General features: G+C 41.0%; 1 protein-coding gene across 2 annotated transcripts in view; it reads right to left on the bottom strand.

The window, feature by feature from the left end:
- Nucleotides 1-2990: 2990 nt before the first annotated feature.
- parn (poly(A)-specific ribonuclease (deadenylation nuclease)) overlaps nucleotides 2991-19941 on the bottom strand; it is a 164650-nt gene continuing 147699 nt past the window's right edge. The window contains exons 23-25 of one of the 2 annotated variants that reach the window (XM_063059299.1): nucleotides 18400-18599; nucleotides 11380-11499; nucleotides 2991-4034 (exon numbers count right to left, since the gene is read on the bottom strand). In XM_063059299.1, coding sequence (XP_062915369.1) covers nucleotides 11381-11499; nucleotides 18400-18599 — 319 coding nt within the window. In that variant the 3' untranslated portion in view covers nucleotides 2991-4034; nucleotide 11380. The remainder of the gene's footprint in view (nucleotides 4035-11379; nucleotides 11500-18399; nucleotides 18600-19941) is intronic. The other variant, XM_063059300.1, reaches the window with a different exon arrangement.

Here is a 19941-nt window from a genome sequence, read left to right on the forward strand (position 1 = left end):
TCAGTCTGTGTGTAGCTTTCCATTCATTTTCTTTCCGCTGTAAATGCCTGTAAGAAAATGAACCTCAAGGAAGTATATGGTGATAAATATGTACTTTGCTAACAAATTTACTTTGAACCTTTGAGCGTGACATGCAAGATTCTTAAATGAAAACTTAAATTTCAAGTAGAAACAGAATAAAAGCTGTAAATGTTTTGAAGGAAGGACCTTTGAGCAGGAAGTGGGAAGCTGTAGTATTATCTGTTTCGATCCAAACCCTGTGTTCAGTCATGTAGTTTAGTAATGATTTCCTGCCACATGGTACTGTTAGCAACACATCAACTATGAATGGCTCCCAACAGCCAAATTCAGAGCCTTCAGTTTGAGACAAATGTTCACATAGCTTGTACCCAGAGGCTCAAGGAATCTGCACTCAGTGGCTATTTATCAGGTACACCTGTACATTAATATAAATATCTAATCAACCAATCATGTGGCAGCAACTCATTGCATAAAAGCATGCAGACATGGTCAAGAGGTTCAGTTGTTGTTCAGACCAAACATCAGAATGAGGAAGAAATGTGATCTAAGTGACTTTTACTGTGGAATGACTGTTGGTGCTAGATTGGGGGGAGGGGGGTTGGTTTGAGTAACTCAGAAACTGCCAATCTCCTGGCATTTTCATGCACAACAGTCTCGGGTGTATAGAGAATGGTGCAAAAAAAAAACCAAAAAAACATCCAGTGATGAATAGGTCCGTGGGCAAAAAACATCTTGTTAATGAGTGAGGTCAGACGAGAATGCCCAGAGTGGTTCAAGCTGACAGTAACTCAAACAATCACACATTACGTAGTGGTGTGCAGAAGGGCATCTCTGAATGCACAACATGTTGAACCTTGAAGTGGATGGGTACAGCAGCAGCAGACTACATTGGGTTCTAAGATGTACCTAACAAAGCAGTCACAGAGTATATTTTGAGGTGTGAAAATATCAAATGTGTCAGAAAGCTACTAATGCCAAGCACTACCTGATGAGCACTGTAAGAAATGATTCTGAAGTGGGTGTGACCACTGGGTTAAAAAAAGGACCAAAAACAAACTTAATTCTTCTCCAATTTGTTATGACAAAAAGAACAATTTAAGTATTTAAAAGCTATTTACGAACACTTGATGGAATGGGGAAGAAAAACTTTCCATCTGATCAACTTCTGTAAGCTGTCCTCCTCATCCAAGCTTCAATTGTTTGAAAGACAAGTTTATGCAAAGACGGTTAAATTTAGAAATAACATGTAAAATGCTTTGGATAACTTACCCAGATGAAATCCCAATACTGATATGGTGTTTTGCCAGCACTTGGGGAAAACTTACATACCCATGATAAATACTTTGATTAAGATTGGATTATCATGGAAGACCATATTCCAAAGATGTAGTTTGTGGAATACTGGATGCAAGAAAGTTTAAAGATTTGCTTAAGGCACAACTACCATAAATATTTCCACTTTATGCTTATACTCACAGGAAGAGGGCTTTGAAAGTCTATCTTCATCAGATTCTGAATTTTATAATTCAGCTTTGCATGTAAAATGTTTTTTTCCCTCTGCAGATGTATGAGGAAAGAAAATAGATTCACACTGAATGTGTCAATGCAATTCAGTATAAATCACAACTGTTAATTAGCAGCCCATGTTTGGGATTCAGTCCAATTAGCTATTTACATTCAGCAAATTCTTTCAGGGTTGAATCCAGTGCATCAAGTAAAGTAGATTTCTGGTATCTGAAAGTGATCAAAATGCCTCCTTAATCTCACTAAATATCAGGAGCATTTTAAGAGTTATTTTGACCTTTCGATTCATTACTTAACACCAATATTATCATTTTCCCTCAAAGTCTACTGAGGTTCCTTAAGGTTGTTGTAGCCGGGGGGGGGGGGGGGGGAGGCAGTTGGTAATGGGGATATGCTCCCACTACCTATTAAATGCTTCCAAGGGCATGCATCTCAAATAACCTCTGACAACCAAGTCTAGCTCCTGGCCTTCATGTCCAGCTTAGCTACAAAACCCGATGGAACTATTTCTACTTACAGGAGAAGTGGCAAAGGTGGGTTGCTGTTGCCTTAAAACCAGTCGCTTTGGGCAGATAGGGTGCATCAGCCATGGTTGGCAGCTCATCTAGGAGAAGAAAAACTCTGAACTCAAACCTCCCCTGCCTTACAGCTATACCCACTCAAGGGAAAGGCTTTGGGACTAAATCCCAAGGAAAGATCTGGAGCTGAGTCCCTAAGGCAGTCCTATGTTGAGTTCAATGCTGACTGGCAACTCCTGCAACTCCACTGGTGCCAAACTATCGGTCTCTGCCATTCCTTTGGATCCATAAAGAGTGGGAGCCTGCTACATGGGCAACAGCTTACTCTCCATATCGTACTACCCTAGCTGGTGTATCACGTAGAGACATCCATAGTCGTCCCTGACCAACAGCGGGCTTCATAAATTTGAACTGAGGGATTCTACAAATGCTGGAAATCCAGAGTAACAGACTGAACCGAGGGGCTTCTCTGCATATAGGCAAAACTAAATATAAATTTCAAACTGTACTTCATTTTTCTTCATTTACAGGTGCAGCTTAAGACTTGTACAAGCTGAACTTGAAGTCTGCCTCCTTATGTTTGGATAGTACAACAGGATAGCCTGTAGCCCCTTTCCCAGACTCGTCTCGTCTAGGGATGATAGTTTCCTTCTCTGCAACAAAATCGACTGAGCTGAAGGCTGAATTAGCAAGGACTGGCAACCTGTGCAGCACCAAGCGACAAATTTAACATAGGTCAGATGTGTTTGACTGACAGTGAATGCTGGATGAAGAAAACAACAGTAAATTTTAAGGTTTTTTTTTCCAATTTATGTAAACCTACAGAACAAAATAAAACAGACTACTCCACCTCCTAGTCATTTCTTTTTTATATCCAACTTCTGCAGTCAGTTCCATTTTCAACCATTCAATGTACAAAAAGGTTTCTCCTGAATTCTCTTTTAAATTATGTATACAGACTTCGATTTTTGGCTTCTAATTTACATTGTGGCTTCAGGCAGAATGATCTGTACATAGAGATATTAAACTCTGGTTTGAAAACCAGATAGACAAGAAATACAGTTGTTTTTGACAAAAGAACACATTGCACATAAAGCACGTGATTTATAGTAAGAAAATTGTCTTTAATTTTCCTTCATGAAATTTTAATTTTCTTCATGATACAAAAACCTTTAAATATGATACAAAACTCACAACTGGCCCCGGGAAGGTATTCTCGTATGCGCACGCACACATACATACACACACACATGCGTATACACACACATACCACTTACAGAAGTCTGGTGTACAATGCAGTTTCTGACATACAAGGCTGGAAGCTCAGTGCAGTCCACACCAGTTAACACAAAGAAAAAGGATCAACATAACATGGTCGCCGTCCTTAACACAAGGAAGATGACAATATTTTGAGCATCCTTTTTTTTTAAAAAAGAAAGAACAAAAACCCAAATATGGTAGTCAGGCCGCATTATTGATAAGTCATTGGATTCACTGACAATACAACTGATGTACACATATATAATAAAAATTACAGCATTGAACAGTGATTACATTGTTTTTCAAACAAACATCCCAGTGGATGGCACAAGGCAACTTCCAAGGTTGGTTGCTAATTCAAGTTATCAGAAGCATATGACTGGCCTTAAATGCAGGTTGTTAAGCTAACGACTAATAGAATATTCAAAATGCAATCAAATCCCACCTGTTTCTCAAAAAAAAAGAGGAAAAAACCCTAAAATATTCAATGCAATGCCAGGTCATATTCATATAGTTAAAATTTCATTTTTATTTTAAAGACTTTTTAAAGTTGTCTTGTACCACATGAAGATTGGAGCTGAAGGGTCAGTAAGGCTTGCAAATTGGATGTCCTTGCATTCGCTGGAAGATACTGCTTTGTAATTCCATGTGCTTCATGTCACCATGTGTCTGGGACTTCAAACAACGCTGTGTGGGCATTTATACTGCTGCCTGTTTAATAGGAAAAAAAAACATACAAAGTAATAAAGTTTGCATGCAGTCCCCAATTTACACGAGGAATCTTGCAGGTTACTAAAGTGTCATACTAAACATCATAGACAAGAACAAGGATGTAATGCTGAGGCTTTCTAAGCATTAGTCAGACCGCGTTTGGAGTGCTGTCAGCAGTTTCGGGCCCCTTATCTAAGAAAGGATGTCCTGATATCAGAAAGGGTCCAGAAGAGGTTCATGAGAGTGATCCCAGGAATGAAAGGGATAATACATGAGAACTGTTTGATGGCTCTGAACCTGTACTCACTGGAGTTTAGAAGAATGGCTGTGGATCTCCTTGAAACCTATTGAATATTGGAGGACGTTTCCTATAGTGGCAGAATCTAGCACCAGAGGGTACAGCCTCTGAATTGGATGTCCCTTTAGAACAGACAGGAGGGGGAATTTCTTTAGCCAGAGGTTGGTGAATCTGTAGAATTCATTGCCATGGATGGCAGTGGAAGCCAAGTCGGTGGTTATATTTAAGGTGCAGGTTGATAGGTTTTTGGTTAGTAAGGGCATCGGGGGTTATGGGGAGAAGGCAGGAGAACGGGGCTGAGAGGGATAACAAGTCAGTCTTGATGGAATGGTGGAGCAGACATGACGAGCTGAATGACCTAATTCTTATGACAGATACTGTCATTGTCTCAGATCACATCACCTTTACAATACACTTTAGAAACTTTTTAGCTTACAGCTCTTTTACAAGATAAATTTTCTAGATAATGGAATACGATTGACCAGTAACAGATTTTTGCTCATTTCAGACTGTCACAAAGCTGCATTACCACAGAAATTTCATTTTAACAGTTCACCCTCATGTAAATTTTGCTAAACACCAAATTGTTTTCATGCAAACAAGACAGAAGGAGTTTTCTCCTGGTTAAACTCACTCACCTATGTCTAATTCCCCCACCAAATGCCCCCTTTAATCTCCAAACCTAACTCACAGCAAAGCATCCTTCCACAAAAAAGGCGAATGGTATGCTGTCATTTATAGCGAGAGGATTCGAGTACAGGAGCAGGGAGGTACTACTGCAGTTGTACAAGGCATTGGTGAGACCACACCTGGAGTATTGTGTGCAGTTTTGGTCCCCTAATCTGAGGAAAGACATCTTTGCCATAGAGGGAGTACAAAGAAGGTTCACCAGATTGATTCCTGGGATGGCAGGACTTTCATATGAAGAAAGACTGGATGAACTGGGCTTGTACTCGTTGGAATTTAGAAGATTGAGGGGGGATCTGATTGAAACATATAAGATCCTAAAGGGATTGGACAGGCTAGATGCAGGAAGATTGTTCCCGATGTTGGGGAAGTCCAGAACGAGGGGTCACAGTTTGAGGATAGAGGGGAAGCCTTTTAGGACCGAGATTAGGAAAAACTTCTTCACACAGAGAGTGGTGAATCTGTGGAATTCTCTGCCACAGGAAACTGTTGATGCCAGTTCATTGGCTATGTTTAAGAGGGAGTTAGATATGGCCCTTGTGGCTACGGGGGTCAGGGGGTATGGAGGGAAGGCTGGGGCGGGGTTCTGAGTTGGATGATCAGCCATGATCATAATAAATGGCGGTGCAGGCTCGAAGGGCCGAATGGCCTACTCCTGCACCTATTTTCTATGTTTCTATGTTTCTAAAACAAAAGCTCTCTAGCCCTGGCCAAAATGGCCATTTTGCAAATGTGGGTCTATAGGCAATGTTGGTATGCTTTGAACCCTCGTTCTAGACAACTGCCAGACTAAGCAAGGAAACATTCAAAATGCTGGAGAAATTCAGATCAGTCAGCATCTATGGAAGGGAATAAAGAGTCAGCACTTCAGGGTATTGACTGTTTATTCCTCTCCACAGATGCCGCCTGACATGCTGAGTTCCTCCAGTATTTTGTGTGTGTTACTCCGAATCTCCAGCACCTGCAGAATCTCTTGTGTATATGAATTACAGCGGGGTTAGGGTACTAATTAGAAGATTTTCCCTTCTCTGATTAAGGAAGTCATCAACACTCTCTGATTTGCTAATTCAGATACATTGGCACCAAAGCTAGAGAACACAATCTGGCTGTGTTAGCTGTGGCCCGAGTTCAGTGCACTCACACATGAGAGAAAAGTCCCAGGTTCATGGCCGTATGACCGGGGCTAATCTCCAGGGCAGTATCAAGGGAGTGCCATACCTAAAAACATTATCTTTAGGAGAGGGTGTCAATCTCAAAAGCGTATGTAAAAAAATACAGGTATCTGTGGAATTCTCTGCCCAATGAAGCAGTGGAGGCTACCTCAGTGAATATATTTAAGATGAGGTTGGACAGATTTTTGTGTAGTAGGGGAATTAAGGGTTATGTGGAAAAGCCAGGTAGGTGGAGATGAGTCCATGGCCAGATCAGCCATGATCCTTACTGAATGGCGGAGTAGACTCAACGGGCCAGATGGCCTACTCCTGCTCTTATTTTTTATGTTCTTATACAATTTAAATCACATGCCATTATTTTGAAGAGCAAGGAAACTCTTCATGACATCCTGATCAGTGCCCAGCTTCCAACCAAAACTGCAAACAAACTTGATATTACTTTACAACTCTTGAGACGTGTTAGAACTTGCTGTCACATTTTCTAATTACAAGTGACTACATATCAAAATACTTCATTACTTGATGGGTGGACATTTGCACATCTTTACTAAATGACTCAGCAGCATTAAAAAAAAAGATTACACAATCACTGAATCATCAAGGCAAAACTTTTTGAAGTTCTAAATTATTCAGTTTGACAACAAAATTAAAAAGCTTGGGAAATAAGATTAACAAAATCTTGGGAAAACTGAATATTAAAAAAAGTGAAGCAAAATTGCTCGTAACAGAAAAAAGTAACTTAGAAGATAATCTTCATTATAGTAATATAACTTTGAAATGTATCCATGAAGAATAAAGGCGGTCACTATCTATCACTGAGAACTATTTAAGATTAATTCAAGGCTAACAAAAAACAAAGAATTTTAGCACAATCGGCTGAAGCTTTTATTTTCTGTCCCCAAAGCATCAGCCCATTCACAAACCCAGAACATGGTCACTAGATCTTCACTTGTGATGACCAACTTTACAGCTACTGCTATAGTGGCCAAAAGAAATAACTATGTCAACTCAAGTTGTGTCAACTATTTCATTCTGCATAGTAAAATGACATTTCTATAGATAGGTGTCTTTTGCACAATATCTAAAGGAGACATCCAAAGGTAGGGTAGTGCAGCTATTTACCAAGAAATGAATAACTTACAATTGTGACTATCTGCATCTAGTGCAAATGTGAACCACAGCACTGATGTGTACATCTGCATGCTGCATTTCAGGTAAGCACATGCACAAAGATTTCAGGACAAGGTGAAGTACTTTAGATTTTTTTAAATGCAAAATTCAATCTTTTTGCATTTTTGGAGAATCCCAGGCTTAGTTACAAACAACAACAACTCTAATGTTGGACTATTTATTTTTGCTGTTTTAACAACAGAATTTCAATACTGCAAAATCTGTTCCATTTAATGAGATGTTTTCTATCCTGTGACTACAACGATAACAGGCAGGCTCTTAACAGGACCTCGGTCCACAGAAGTTGTTGACGAGCTTTGGGAAAGGAATCTAGCACACTGTACCACTCTGAATCTACCACCCTGCTGAAAAAAAATCTGTTGGGTCTCATTGAGCCAAACAATAATTTGGGATTCAAGTGGAAAGGGGGGAGGGGAGTGGTTGGGAACTGGGAATTCTCACCAGCACTGTAGCAATGAGTCAGTGGTTAAGTAAACTGTTAAGAGTCTTGTCAAAGATTTTCTCCTTCCAGCACATTATTTCATCAATTTTAATCTTACCACTGGCTAAATGGTTCTCCTATTGCTATTTATAATAATCATAACAAAATATCACATTGAGCATAATACACTTAAGGGCCTTTTCAAAGCTTATCCTTATCTTTCAAAAGGGACTAGAAACCAAGAAAAACAAATCCCCAAGAGGATAGGCATGTCATATTTTCAGAAAGGCTATACTGGGGCACCATACTAGCGTAGTGGTAAGTGCAATGTCATTACAGCACCGTGCATGGGAGTTCAGAGTTCAGTGATGAAATAATGTGCCGGAGGGGGTAAATCTTTGACCAGACTCTGAACAGTTTACTTAACCACTGACTCATTGCTACAGTGCTGGTGAGAATTCCTGGTTCCCACCCTCCTCTCCACCCCAACATCCCAAATTATTGTTTGCCTCAATAAGACCCAATGGATCTTCTCCCTCCCTGCAGGAATACAGTGTGGTAGATTACTTTCCCAAAGCTGGGCTACAACTTCTGCGGACTTGGCTCCCGTAAGAGCCTGCCTGCCACCTTTGTAGTCACAGAATAGAAAACATTTCATTAAAGGGTTTTAAACTTAACTGATTTTGTGTAAAGAGCTTGTACGATACTACCAGCGGTTTTCTCCCGGTGCTCCGGTTTCCTCCCACATTCCAAAAGACATACTGGTTAGTAGGTTAATTGGTTGTTGTAAATTGTCCTGTGATTAGGCTAAATAGGTGGGTTGCTGGGTAGTGCCAGAAGGGTCTGTTCCATGCTGTACCTCTAAGAATATCCACTTGAGATGACAAGAATGAAAAGCGTATCTCATTGAGCGTACAAAATTCTGACAGTGCTTAACAAGTCGATTTAGGAATGAAGTTTACACTTGGCTCTGGTGTGAACTGGAGATTCTCAAAATAAAGCAGGACTGAGATATAAAGATGTTTCTTCAGCCTGCAAGCAATTAATCTTTGGAATTTTTAACCCTGCGGGACTCTGGAAGCTTGTGGAGAGATAATCTATCCATTTTTATATAATAGGAAACAAGGTGAATGGACTTCATGAGAAAAAGATCAGTTAAAACTTCATTGCATTGAAAAGCAGACACAAGAGATCAAATGTCCTACAATGACATCTCCTCTGCAGATAACCTAGCCACTGATTTGAATGCAGCCTGGTATTTCAGCTTCATTACAAAACCAGATCTAGGCACAGGGTTTCTTGTCAACATTTTATTCAGTAGTTTTACATTGCCAGTGAGTCAGCCGTTATGGGCATTTATTAGGAGTGTTAAATAATTTCATTAAAGTGCACGCAAGAAGAACCATAACAGTTAATTCTCAGTTCGTCAGATACAGTAAATACACTGCTATGGACTTAGCAGTTAAGTTACCAAACAGTACAGACTTAGGCTTTATTCTGGTGTTAAGGTGGTCTACTGAAATAAGGATCAACTTCACTTGCAAATTTCGGGCAAGAAGAGTCCTTTACAAACTAACATTATTACAGTTGTTTTATGTAAAAGTTGAGTATAATCTATGTTTATATTTTTCTTGTGACTGCTGCTTATCTGATGCTCTGTGCCGGTGATGCTGCTGCAAGTGAGTTTTTCACTGCAATCATGGGAGGTTGGATAAACTTGGGTTGTTTCCTCTGGAGTGGCGGAAGCTGAAGAGAGATCTGATAGAGGTTTACAAGATTATAAGAGACATACATAGAGGAGACAGGGAGTATCTTTTCCCCAGGGTAGAAGTATCTAATACCGGAGGGCATACATTGAAGGTGAAAGAGGGTAGGCTCAAGGGGGATATGAGGGGTTAAGTTTTTTTACTCGGAGAGTTGCCGATGCACTGCCTGATATGGAGGTAGAGGCAAATACATTACAGGCTTTTCAGAGACATCTGGATAGGCACATGGATCTAAAGAAGATAGAGGGATATGGACATAACCCCAAGAATCGGGCGAGCAGCTTTAGGAGGGAGATGAGGAGGAACTGCTTTTCCCACAGGGTGGTGAATCTGTGAAATTTTCTGCCCAATGAAGCAGTGGAGACTACCTCAGTAAATATGTTTAAGACAAGGTTGGACAGATAGGGGAATTAACGGTTATGGGGAAAAGGCAGGTAGGTGGAGATGAGTCGATGGCCAGATCAGCCATGATCTTATTACATGGCGGAATAGTCTCGAAGGGCCAGATGGCTACTCCTGCTCCTATTTCTTATATTCTTGTGACGTGGTGTAGGCAAGTTAGATTAGTGTTTGAGTGTTTTTGCTTTGCTTTTTACCTGGTTCGGTACAACACAGTGGGCCAAACAGTCTGTTCCTGTGCAGTACTGTTCCATGTTCTAAACACCTGTGTGTACATGTACTTTATGTATATGACAATAAACTCGTCTTTGACTTAACCTGGCTATGAGAGTATACATTAAACAGAGTGATTATCTCTAATAAAACTAATAACCATGATCTATGAATTCAAGGCATTACATACACTAAGATAATTGATGGGTAAAAGGTTACAGCTGCATTGGCAAGTGATATAGTTAACTTTCACCAAGTTCTCAGTTGGTAGTTGGGAAAAGAGAGGTTGGATAGAGCATTGATTTACCACCACCTCCATTGGTAAAGGATGGGGTCAGCCAAATACCCAAACTTCTTGACTAGTTGAAATTGGAGGTGTAACAAATGAGCAAGTCGAGTCCTAACGAAGGTTCTCAGCCCGTAACATCAACTGTTTATCCTCCTCCACAGGTGCTGCCTGACTTGCTGAGTTCCTCCAGAATTTTGTATTTGTGTGGCTCATGATTTCCAGCAGATGCAGAATCACTGGGGTTTAAAATGAACTGAGATAAGCTTTTCAAAAACATTCAGCATAAAAGCATGCATTACATTAGCGCTATTAATAAGCATAGGCAGCCCCTAACATTTTTAAAATAGGGATCAAGAAATTATTTTAAAATCATTCTGAGATCAATGCATCTTAGTGAGCACAGGGGTTTGAGTGCAAAGTCTCATAGGAGGAGAAGCTGCTTTCTGGATGAGTCTATTGGATCCTTATTAAAATAACCTTAAATGCATAAGAGTGTATAAAGCAAGTTATTTCATTACTGAACAAGACTGTTCCAACAGTAAAGTCTATACAAAGCAATGTAGATAGGTAAACAAGGAACTGAACACAATACAAGAGATCCTGCAGATGCTGGAAATCCAGAGCAACACACACACAAAGTACTGGAGGAACTCAGCAGGTCAGGCAGCATCTATGGAGAGGCATAAAGAGTAGACGTTTCAGGCCCAGACCCTTCTTCAGGACTGCTGATGATCTGAACAAAAGCAGTGTTTTTCTTTCACACAAAAATACAGAGCTTGTTAAAGAATAGCATGTATCGAGAAGAAAGATTCTACCAACAGGTAGATGATATTTCACTGTCACATAAGTGGGGCTTTTTGATTTGCTCAGAATATCTGCATCTAGGACCAACCTGCCAAAATTCAATACCTTAGCTGAAGTATACGCCAACAGCAACACTTGTCACAAGGAGAGACACTGCTGCAAGTGACAGTCTCAAAAAGACTGCCATGGCTCTCGTCAAATTGGCAATGTCAGGAGATCCCTTACCTACAAGATAGCAACAGTGCAAGAGAAGTTTAAAAGTAGTTCAGTACGGAGTACGCTCCATATCCTGGCCGGTGGTAGTTTTCACTTATCTCGCTGAAACAAAGCTACACCAGCTGATTCAAATGTAGTGAATAGCACGGAATAAACGCAAAAGGATAATCATTTCTGGAACATCAAACCAAAAAGCTTTGGCGGTGGAGATTGGGGGAGAGGGGAGGAAAAGGCCACATAGTACAGGATAGATTACTTTGCAAACGTGGAAGCTGGGATATTCTGCAGCTCATCTATGAAAGAAAACATAACAAGAGTGCATATGGAATCTTTCCCTTTGGATTCTCACTGCATCAGACATGGGCTTCCAACATCATTTCAGGCTTCCCACAGTCATCTAAAACAGGGAATTGGATCCTTGTGCAAGGATGGTTTCTGTCACCCATTTCAAGCCTTCCTTAGGAAACAAGATTAGAAACTCTAAGTGCCAATAAGGTGAGAGTTGTATGAAAATTAGGAAATACAGAGCCCAGATCCAGAGGCAGAGTACTACCCAGCCCCCTCATCCCCACCTCCTTCCCTTGCCAAAAAAATCCTTTCCTGCACCCACAAAACACCCACAGTTCAATTTACACTTGCAGTCCAGAATTCAGGGTAATCCAGAACAACAAATACTTATTTCAGCAATTCAATGCACCCCTCAGTCGTTTCTGGGGAATCACAGTCCTCTGAAATCACTAAGTTAATAAAAGTACTCGTTCAACGAATGTTTTTGAGTTCAATTTATCTCTTGGTCAATCTCCTACTAATCAAAAGTTCTTTGAAGTTATGCCAAGGCACTGGCAATTGAAGACATGATGTCTAGCTATTCACACATCTACTTATACACTATCCCTACTACCTACAATGAAGGTATGCCGGCCTGACATAAAGCTTCTCACAACTTAAATCCAAATTTTTGGACTAATACAATTACAATAAAATTGTTAAAATGGTTCCTTTAATGGATCCCATTTATTCTTCTCACATTCACATAAACTCCTCAGGGTTTACTGCTATCTCTCACTTACACACCAGCGGCAATTTACAGTACCCAATGTGCACATCTTTGGGACATGGAAGGAAACCCATGAGGGTAAAAGGTAATATGCATACTCTGCATAAAACAGCAGCAGAGGTCAGGAGTGAACCCAGGTTGGTGAAGCTGCAAAGTGGGAGGTCTGTCAGCTGCACCACTGGGACTACACTTTTTTTAACATGAAAAATCATATAACCCAGAATGTCTTGATTTTGAGAATTTAAACTCATTACTTTAGACCAGGGGGTCCCCTCAGTTGATGGTAGGGATCCATGGCATTAAAAAAAAAGGTTGGGAGCCCCTGCTATAGATTAACCATCACTATGAAAGTTCATTTTCTGATGGCCAATTTTACAAAAAAGGTTCGCTTCATTGGCCTCTCTTTTTAGCAAAACACGAAGTTCTAGAGAGTGGCAGATCCTACGTGATTCAAGTCCCTAAAACGAGACACGTGGCCCACTGTTGCTTGGGTGCACGCTATCTGGCTTGCCCACATAAGGCAAAGGATGGTTGTAGACAGGTCATACTCTGAATGGAGGTCGGTGACCAGTGCTGTGCCTCAGGGATCTGTTCTGGGACATCTACTCTTCGTGATTTTTATAAATGACATGGATGAGTAAGTGGAGGGATAGGTTAGTAAATTTGCTGATGACACAAAGGTTGGGGTGTTGTAGATAGTGTGGAGGACCATCAGAGGTTACAGCGGGACATCGGTAAGATGCAAAACTGGGCTGAGAAGTGGCAGATGAAGTTCAACCCAGGTAAGTGTGAGGTGGTTCATTTTGGTAGGTCAACTATGATGGCAGAATATAGTATTAATGGTAAGACTCTTGGCAGTGTGGAGGATCAGAGGGATCTTGGGGTCCAAGTCCATAGGACACTCAAAGTTGCTATGAAGGTTGACTGTGTGGTTAAGAAGGCATACGGTGCATTGGCCTTCATAAATCGTGGGATTGAGTTTAAGAGCCAAGAGGTAATGTTACAGCTATATAGGACCCTGGTCAGACCCCACTTGGAGTACTGTGCTCAACTCTGGTTGCCTCACTACAGGAAGGACATGGAAACCATAGAAAGGGTGCAGAGGAGATTGCAAGGATGTTGCCTGGATTGGGGAGCATGCCTTATGAGAATAGGTTGAATGAACTTGGCCTTTTCTCCTTGGAGCAATGGAAGATGAGAGGCTACCTGATAGACATGTACAAGATAATGAGAAGCACTGATCGTGTGGATAGACAGCGACTTTTTCCCAGGGCTGAAATGGCTAACACGAGAGGGCACAGTTTTAAGTTGCTTGGAAGCAGGTACAGAGGAGATGTCAGGGGTAAGTTTTTTAATGCAGAGAGTGGTGAGTGCGTGGAATGGGCTGCCGCCAGCAGTGGTGGAAGCGGAAACAGAATTAATAGGGTCTTTTAAGACAGTGGTCCCCAACCTCCGGGCCGCGGACCGATACACTGCCGTGAAGAATGCAGTGGTAGCCAGATCTGGGCTGACATTTACGTGCCGGGTGGCACCTAATTAATTAGCTTGTTTATTTTGGCTTTTTTTCTTAAAGATGTGCTGGGTGTATTCTGGCTACCACTGCACTGCTGCATTCTTCGCGGCAATGTATCGGTCTGCGGCCTGGAGGTTGGGGACCACTGTTTTAAGAGACTCCTGGATAGGTACATGGAGCTTAGAAAAACAGAGGGCTATGGGTAAGCCTAGATAGATCTAAGGTAAGGACATGTTCAGCATAGCTTTGTGGGCCGAAGGGCCTGTATTGTGCTGTAGGTTTTCTATGTTTCTATCTGTTCATTGCTGCTTATACACTTATAATACTGAAACCAAGCTGTTCCAACCCAGTAAGGTTTACCTCCTTGACAAGTGAGTGGTTGGCAGTAAAATTATGCTCTTTGAGATGCTGTCATTAATGATATTGGACTTAATAATGGCTTTTCTGAAGTGAGACCATTAGCCCTTGGAGTCACATTCAGCACAACTTGTCAAAGCTTAATAACGCCTGATGGTTTTCAGCGAGAATCATCAACTCTATTTCTTCTTCCACAGGTATTACCTGACTTGCTGCGTGATTTTCTCATTTTATTTCAGTTTGTAGCTTCTGGCAGTTGTTTATTTAAACGGACAAGTTTTCTCTGCACTCCCAGCCAATTTCACATAATCTTATGCACACCCTCAGTATTTCTAATGTCCCCAACAGTACCCATCACATCCACTCGAGATTAGCTCGTCATAAATCTAGAATAATTTTTTGGAGATGGGAATTTGAGTCTTTTCAGAGAATTAGGGGAAATTGAAATTCAATTAATTAAATCAAATTGAATTAAGAGACCAATCTCAGTAACAATGACCAATAAACCACCAGCTTGTCCTAAAAATCAGTTTCACCAATGATCTAGAATGAACAAAATCTTAATCGCAACTCCAGACCCAAAGCAATATGGTCAACTCTGAAATATTCTTTCAAGAGCAGCCACGTTGCCAGTGAGGGGAGCACAGGGGTGGGGGGGAATCGTCGCTTGCTGCTGCTTATGCTCGGGGGGGGGAGCTGGGGAGACTTTGGGGGTTCTAACATTTAACTGTCAATCATTCTTTGGGGGCACTCCTCTGTTTACGTGGATGGTGGCGAAGAAAAAGCATTTCAGGATGTATATTGTATACATTTCTCTGACATTAAATGTACCTTTGAAACCTTTGAATATAGAATCATAGAATACTACAGCACAGAAATAGGCCCTTTGGTCCATCTAGTCCATGCCGAAGTTTTAATCTGCCTAGTCCCATTGAACTGCACCCGGACCGCAGCCTCCATAGCCCTCTGATCTGAGTACCTGTCTAAATTACTTATGAATGTTGAAATCGACCGTGCATCCATCACTTCCACTGGCATCTTGTTCCACACTCTCACCACCGTGAGTGAAGAAGATTCCCCTCATGTTCCCCTAAAACGGTTCACCTTTCACCATTAACCTCTAAGCTTGACCTCCATTTGTAGTCTCACCTAACCTCCAGCATTTGTGTCTCAACTCTATTTCCTGCATTTTCAGAATCTCTTGTGTTTACGACCTTAAGTGCAGTCTCACCCAACCTCAATGCAAAAAGCCTGCTTGCATTTACCCTATCTTTATCCTTGGTATACCTCTACTAAATCTCCCCTCTGTCTCCTACACTTTAGGGAATAAAGTCCTAGCTTAGTTAACCTTCCCCTATAACGCAGGTCCTCCAGTCCTGGCAACATCCTTGTAAATTTTCTCCGTACTCTTTCAACCTTATTTACATCTTTCCTGTAGGTAGGTGACCAAACTGCACAGAATACACCATATTAGGCCTCACCAACATTGTTACAATTTCAGCAGAACACACCAAGTCAATACATTGATTTATGAAGATCAAAGTGCGAAAAGCTTTCTTTACAACTCTATCACTTCCAAGGAATTTTGAATCTGTATTCCCAGATCCCTCTGTTCCAATGCACTCCTCTTTGCCCTACCGCTCACTGTGCAAGATCAACCCAGGTTTCTCCTCCCAAAGTGCAACAGCTCACGCATGCCTGCATTAAATTCCATCTGCCTTTTTTCCAGCTGGTCCACACTCCGCTGCAATCCATGATGGCCTTCCTTGCTGTCCACTACACCCCCAATCTAGGTATCATCCACAAATTTGCTGATCCAGATCAACTAAATTATCATCCAGATCATTCATGTAGATGACAAACAAAAGCAGACTCCTGGGGCACTCCACTAGTCACAGGCCTCCATTCAGAGAGGCATCCATCTACTACCACTCTCTGACTTCTCCTGTGAAGCCAACGTCTAATCCAATTTACTACCTCATCTTGAATGCTAAGCCACTGAACCTTCTCGACCAACCTCCCATGCAGGACCCTATCTAAGGATTAGCTAAAGTCCACATTCACTGCCCCGCCTTCACCAACTTTCTTGGTAACTTCTTCAAAAATCTCTATACGAGATTGGTCGACATGATCTACCATGCACAAAGCCAGTCTGACTATCCCCAGTCAGTTGCTGTCTATCTAATTTCTTAGAATACTTTGCAATAACTTTCGCTCTACTGATGTCAGGCTATAATTTCCTGGCTTATTCTCAGAGCCTTTCATAAACAACAGAACAACTTTAGATATCTTCCAATTCTTCGACGTCTCACCTGCAGCTATGGATGTTTGAAATATCTTTATCAATACCACTGCCATCAACTTTGACCTGGAAAAGGAGCAACTCTGCTGCATCCAAATTCATAGCCATAGGACCTGGAAGGAATAGTGTTCAAATTCAGAGTGCTGTACTACGGACTGGCTGGATAGGGATATACTGTCACGCTAAAACCTTGCAGCCAACACTGTGACTTCCCCATGAGCACTCCTGAGTATATTCTGACCCAGCAAAGTGGTGGAGGCACAGAAAGAATCAAATTTGGACAGAGCTAAGCAGCCCTGCAAACAATACCTCAGGTGAAAGATCTGCTACCTTATCACATTTGGTTGTGAATGATGATCGGAAATTACATGACAAAAGACTCCAAAGAAATTCTCATTTACTTTGCGGTGAAACACAGTATACAAGTGCTAAAGCCTAAGGCTTCTGCAATCATACCTAGCCAGATGTGTCAGTTGTATGGGCCATCTTGGCTGGCTCTTACGATGTTTGTTATTAGGGCTGCACTGAAGTTATGTTACAGAAACAGAAATGTCCCAAGTCATGTTCTTCCACTACATTTATCATGCAATGTGAAAACTTGTCCAGGTGATGTCTGTCCATGAATTGTAAGACAAATTCATACGGCTAATCACCACCTCAACTTATTTAGTCTCAATCATCAAAGTGCTGGAGCATGCTGGCAACAACGTTATCATGCAGTACTTATGCTCATCAATGCTTACTTTGTAGTTTACATGACACTGTAGCCCTTGGTCTAAACACAGACAAAATAGTTACATTCCAAAGCTGTGAGTCTTCAAGCTTGATGTCAAGGCAACACGAGATGGAGTGTGGAATAAAGCAGACCCACTAAAACCAATGAAGGGGATAACTGACCAATGGCTGGGGTAATACTTCATATAAGAGAAAGATGGCTTGGTAGTTAGAAGTCAAAAATTGAGTCACTGCAGGATGGTGTTCTAGGACTATTTTCAAGGACTTCAATGATTAAATGGGCAGAAAGTGGGTATTCGTTTATGTCTGCAGAATATTGAATAAATTCAACAGAAGATAAAGCAGTACAACCTGATTACACAAACCCTAGATAACATTCAGGCACAGACAGGTAAGAGTCAAGTAACATTTTTCCACACAAGTATCAAGGAAGGATATCTCTATAGAATGGAATTCATCCAAATATCAAGCCATTAGTCTTTCCATTAACATGCTAATCCAAAGATTTTCGTGGATATTAAGCAAATTTACTGTCTTAATTAGAAAGACTTCATGATTTCTAAGGCCTACATAGCAAAAAAAATTAGTTATCCATTCAGTGGACAGCTTATTTCAGAAAAGTTACAGGCAGAGCATGATGTCCGCCTGCTCATGGTTTAAATTTTCAGACTTATTTTTTACAGTTAATGCGAGGGTTAACTGTGTAAATGTTACCTACCACATTTTGCCATTGTTTTGTAACTAGCAAGTAAAAACACCCACTGGTACAACTTACGTTACTTTTATAAGATTAAAGATTACTTTAAAAGTATAATTACTTGAAAAGATCTTAAATACAACAACCAGATTAATGCTTCCATTGATATATTTGACTAGACAGCATTATTGATAATTCTCTCTCCCTTCCCTAGCTTTTCCACATTTCCAGGATGCAAATCAATTTACCAGTCTCTTCTTGCTGCTGCTCCTTTTTCTGCCGTTGTTTCTTGATTTTTCTGGTTTCTGTTATTGAAGAATCTATCCAGGCACTGCCTGAATTATCGCTCTCATCGTCTTTACCAGCGACCGCATTGTCCTCTGTCTCCTCAGATACCACCTCTTCCTCAATAGGACTCATGCTTCGCTTGCTCACCACAGGGTTTGCTCTGAAGTGGAAGAGAGGGAAAGGGCTGGTTTATATACAAATGACAAGTGATCGACCATGAAAAACAATAACAATTCCATCCAACACGACACACAAAACAACTACCAGGAGTGCTGTCACAGGAAAGCATCATCCACTATTAAGGGCCTCCACCATTCAGGCCACGCTCTCTTCTCGCTGCTGCTATCACGAAACAGGAACAGAAGCCTTACATCTCACACCACTGGGTTTAGGAACAGTTATTACCCCTCAACCATTGGGCTCCTGAACCAGAGACGACAACTTCACTTATCCCAACAATGGACTGATTCCACAACGTTATGAACTCACGTTCAAGAACTCTACAACTCATGTTCTCAGTATTAATTTATTTTTTTCTTTTTGTACTTGCACAATTTGTCTTTTGCAGATTGGTTGTTCGTCCATTTTTGTGTATAATTTTTCATTGTTTCTTTGTATCTACTGTGAATGCCTGCAAGAAAATGAATCTCAGGGTAGTATATACTGACATATATATATTTTGATAATAAATTTTTTCGGACCATGTCCACTATAGCCAGAATCATACAGCACAGAAACAGGCCTTTTGGCTCAAGCTGTCCATGCTTAGCCGCCCATCTAAGTTAGTCCCATATTTAAACCATAAGACATAGGAGCAGAAATAGGTCAATCGGCCTATTGAGTATTCCACCATTTGATCATGGTCAATTTGCCCATGGTTGGCCCATATCCCTCTAAAAGCTTTCTGTCAATGTACCCGCCCAAATGTCTTTCAAATGTTCCTACTGTACCTGTCTCAACCATCTCTTCTGGTAGCTCATTCTATATGTGTATCACTTTGTCAAAAAGTAGCCCTTCAGGTTCCTATTATACCTTTCCCTTCTCACCTTTAACCTATATTCTCCATTTCTTGATAGCGCCAACCATAGGAAAAAGATGAGTATGTTAACCCTATCTACACTCAGGGGCCACATTATTAGGTACACCTGCTTGTTAATGCATATATCTTATCAGCCAATCATGTGGCAGCAACGCAATGCATAAAAGCATACAGACATGGTCAAAAAGGTCAGTTGTTGTTCAGACCAAACATCAGACTGGGGAAGAAATGTTATCGAAGTGACTTTAACCCTGTGGTGTGATTGTTGGTGCCAGACAGGGTGGGTTTGACTATCTCAGAAACTGCTGATCTCCTGGGATTTTTACACAAAACCATTTCTGGAGCTTACAGAGGTAGAGGAGGTAAATAATAAAGTGGCCACTGAGAATGACTTCATGACTTCACAAACCACCAGAAGATCACCCTAGAGTTTCCTAAACTGCAAAGAAATGTCCTAGCCTTC

Source organism: Mobula hypostoma, chromosome 9, assembly GCF_963921235.1.
Source record: "Mobula hypostoma chromosome 9, sMobHyp1.1, whole genome shotgun sequence".
Taxonomy (NCBI): Eukaryota; Metazoa; Chordata; class Chondrichthyes; order Myliobatiformes; family Myliobatidae; genus Mobula; species Mobula hypostoma.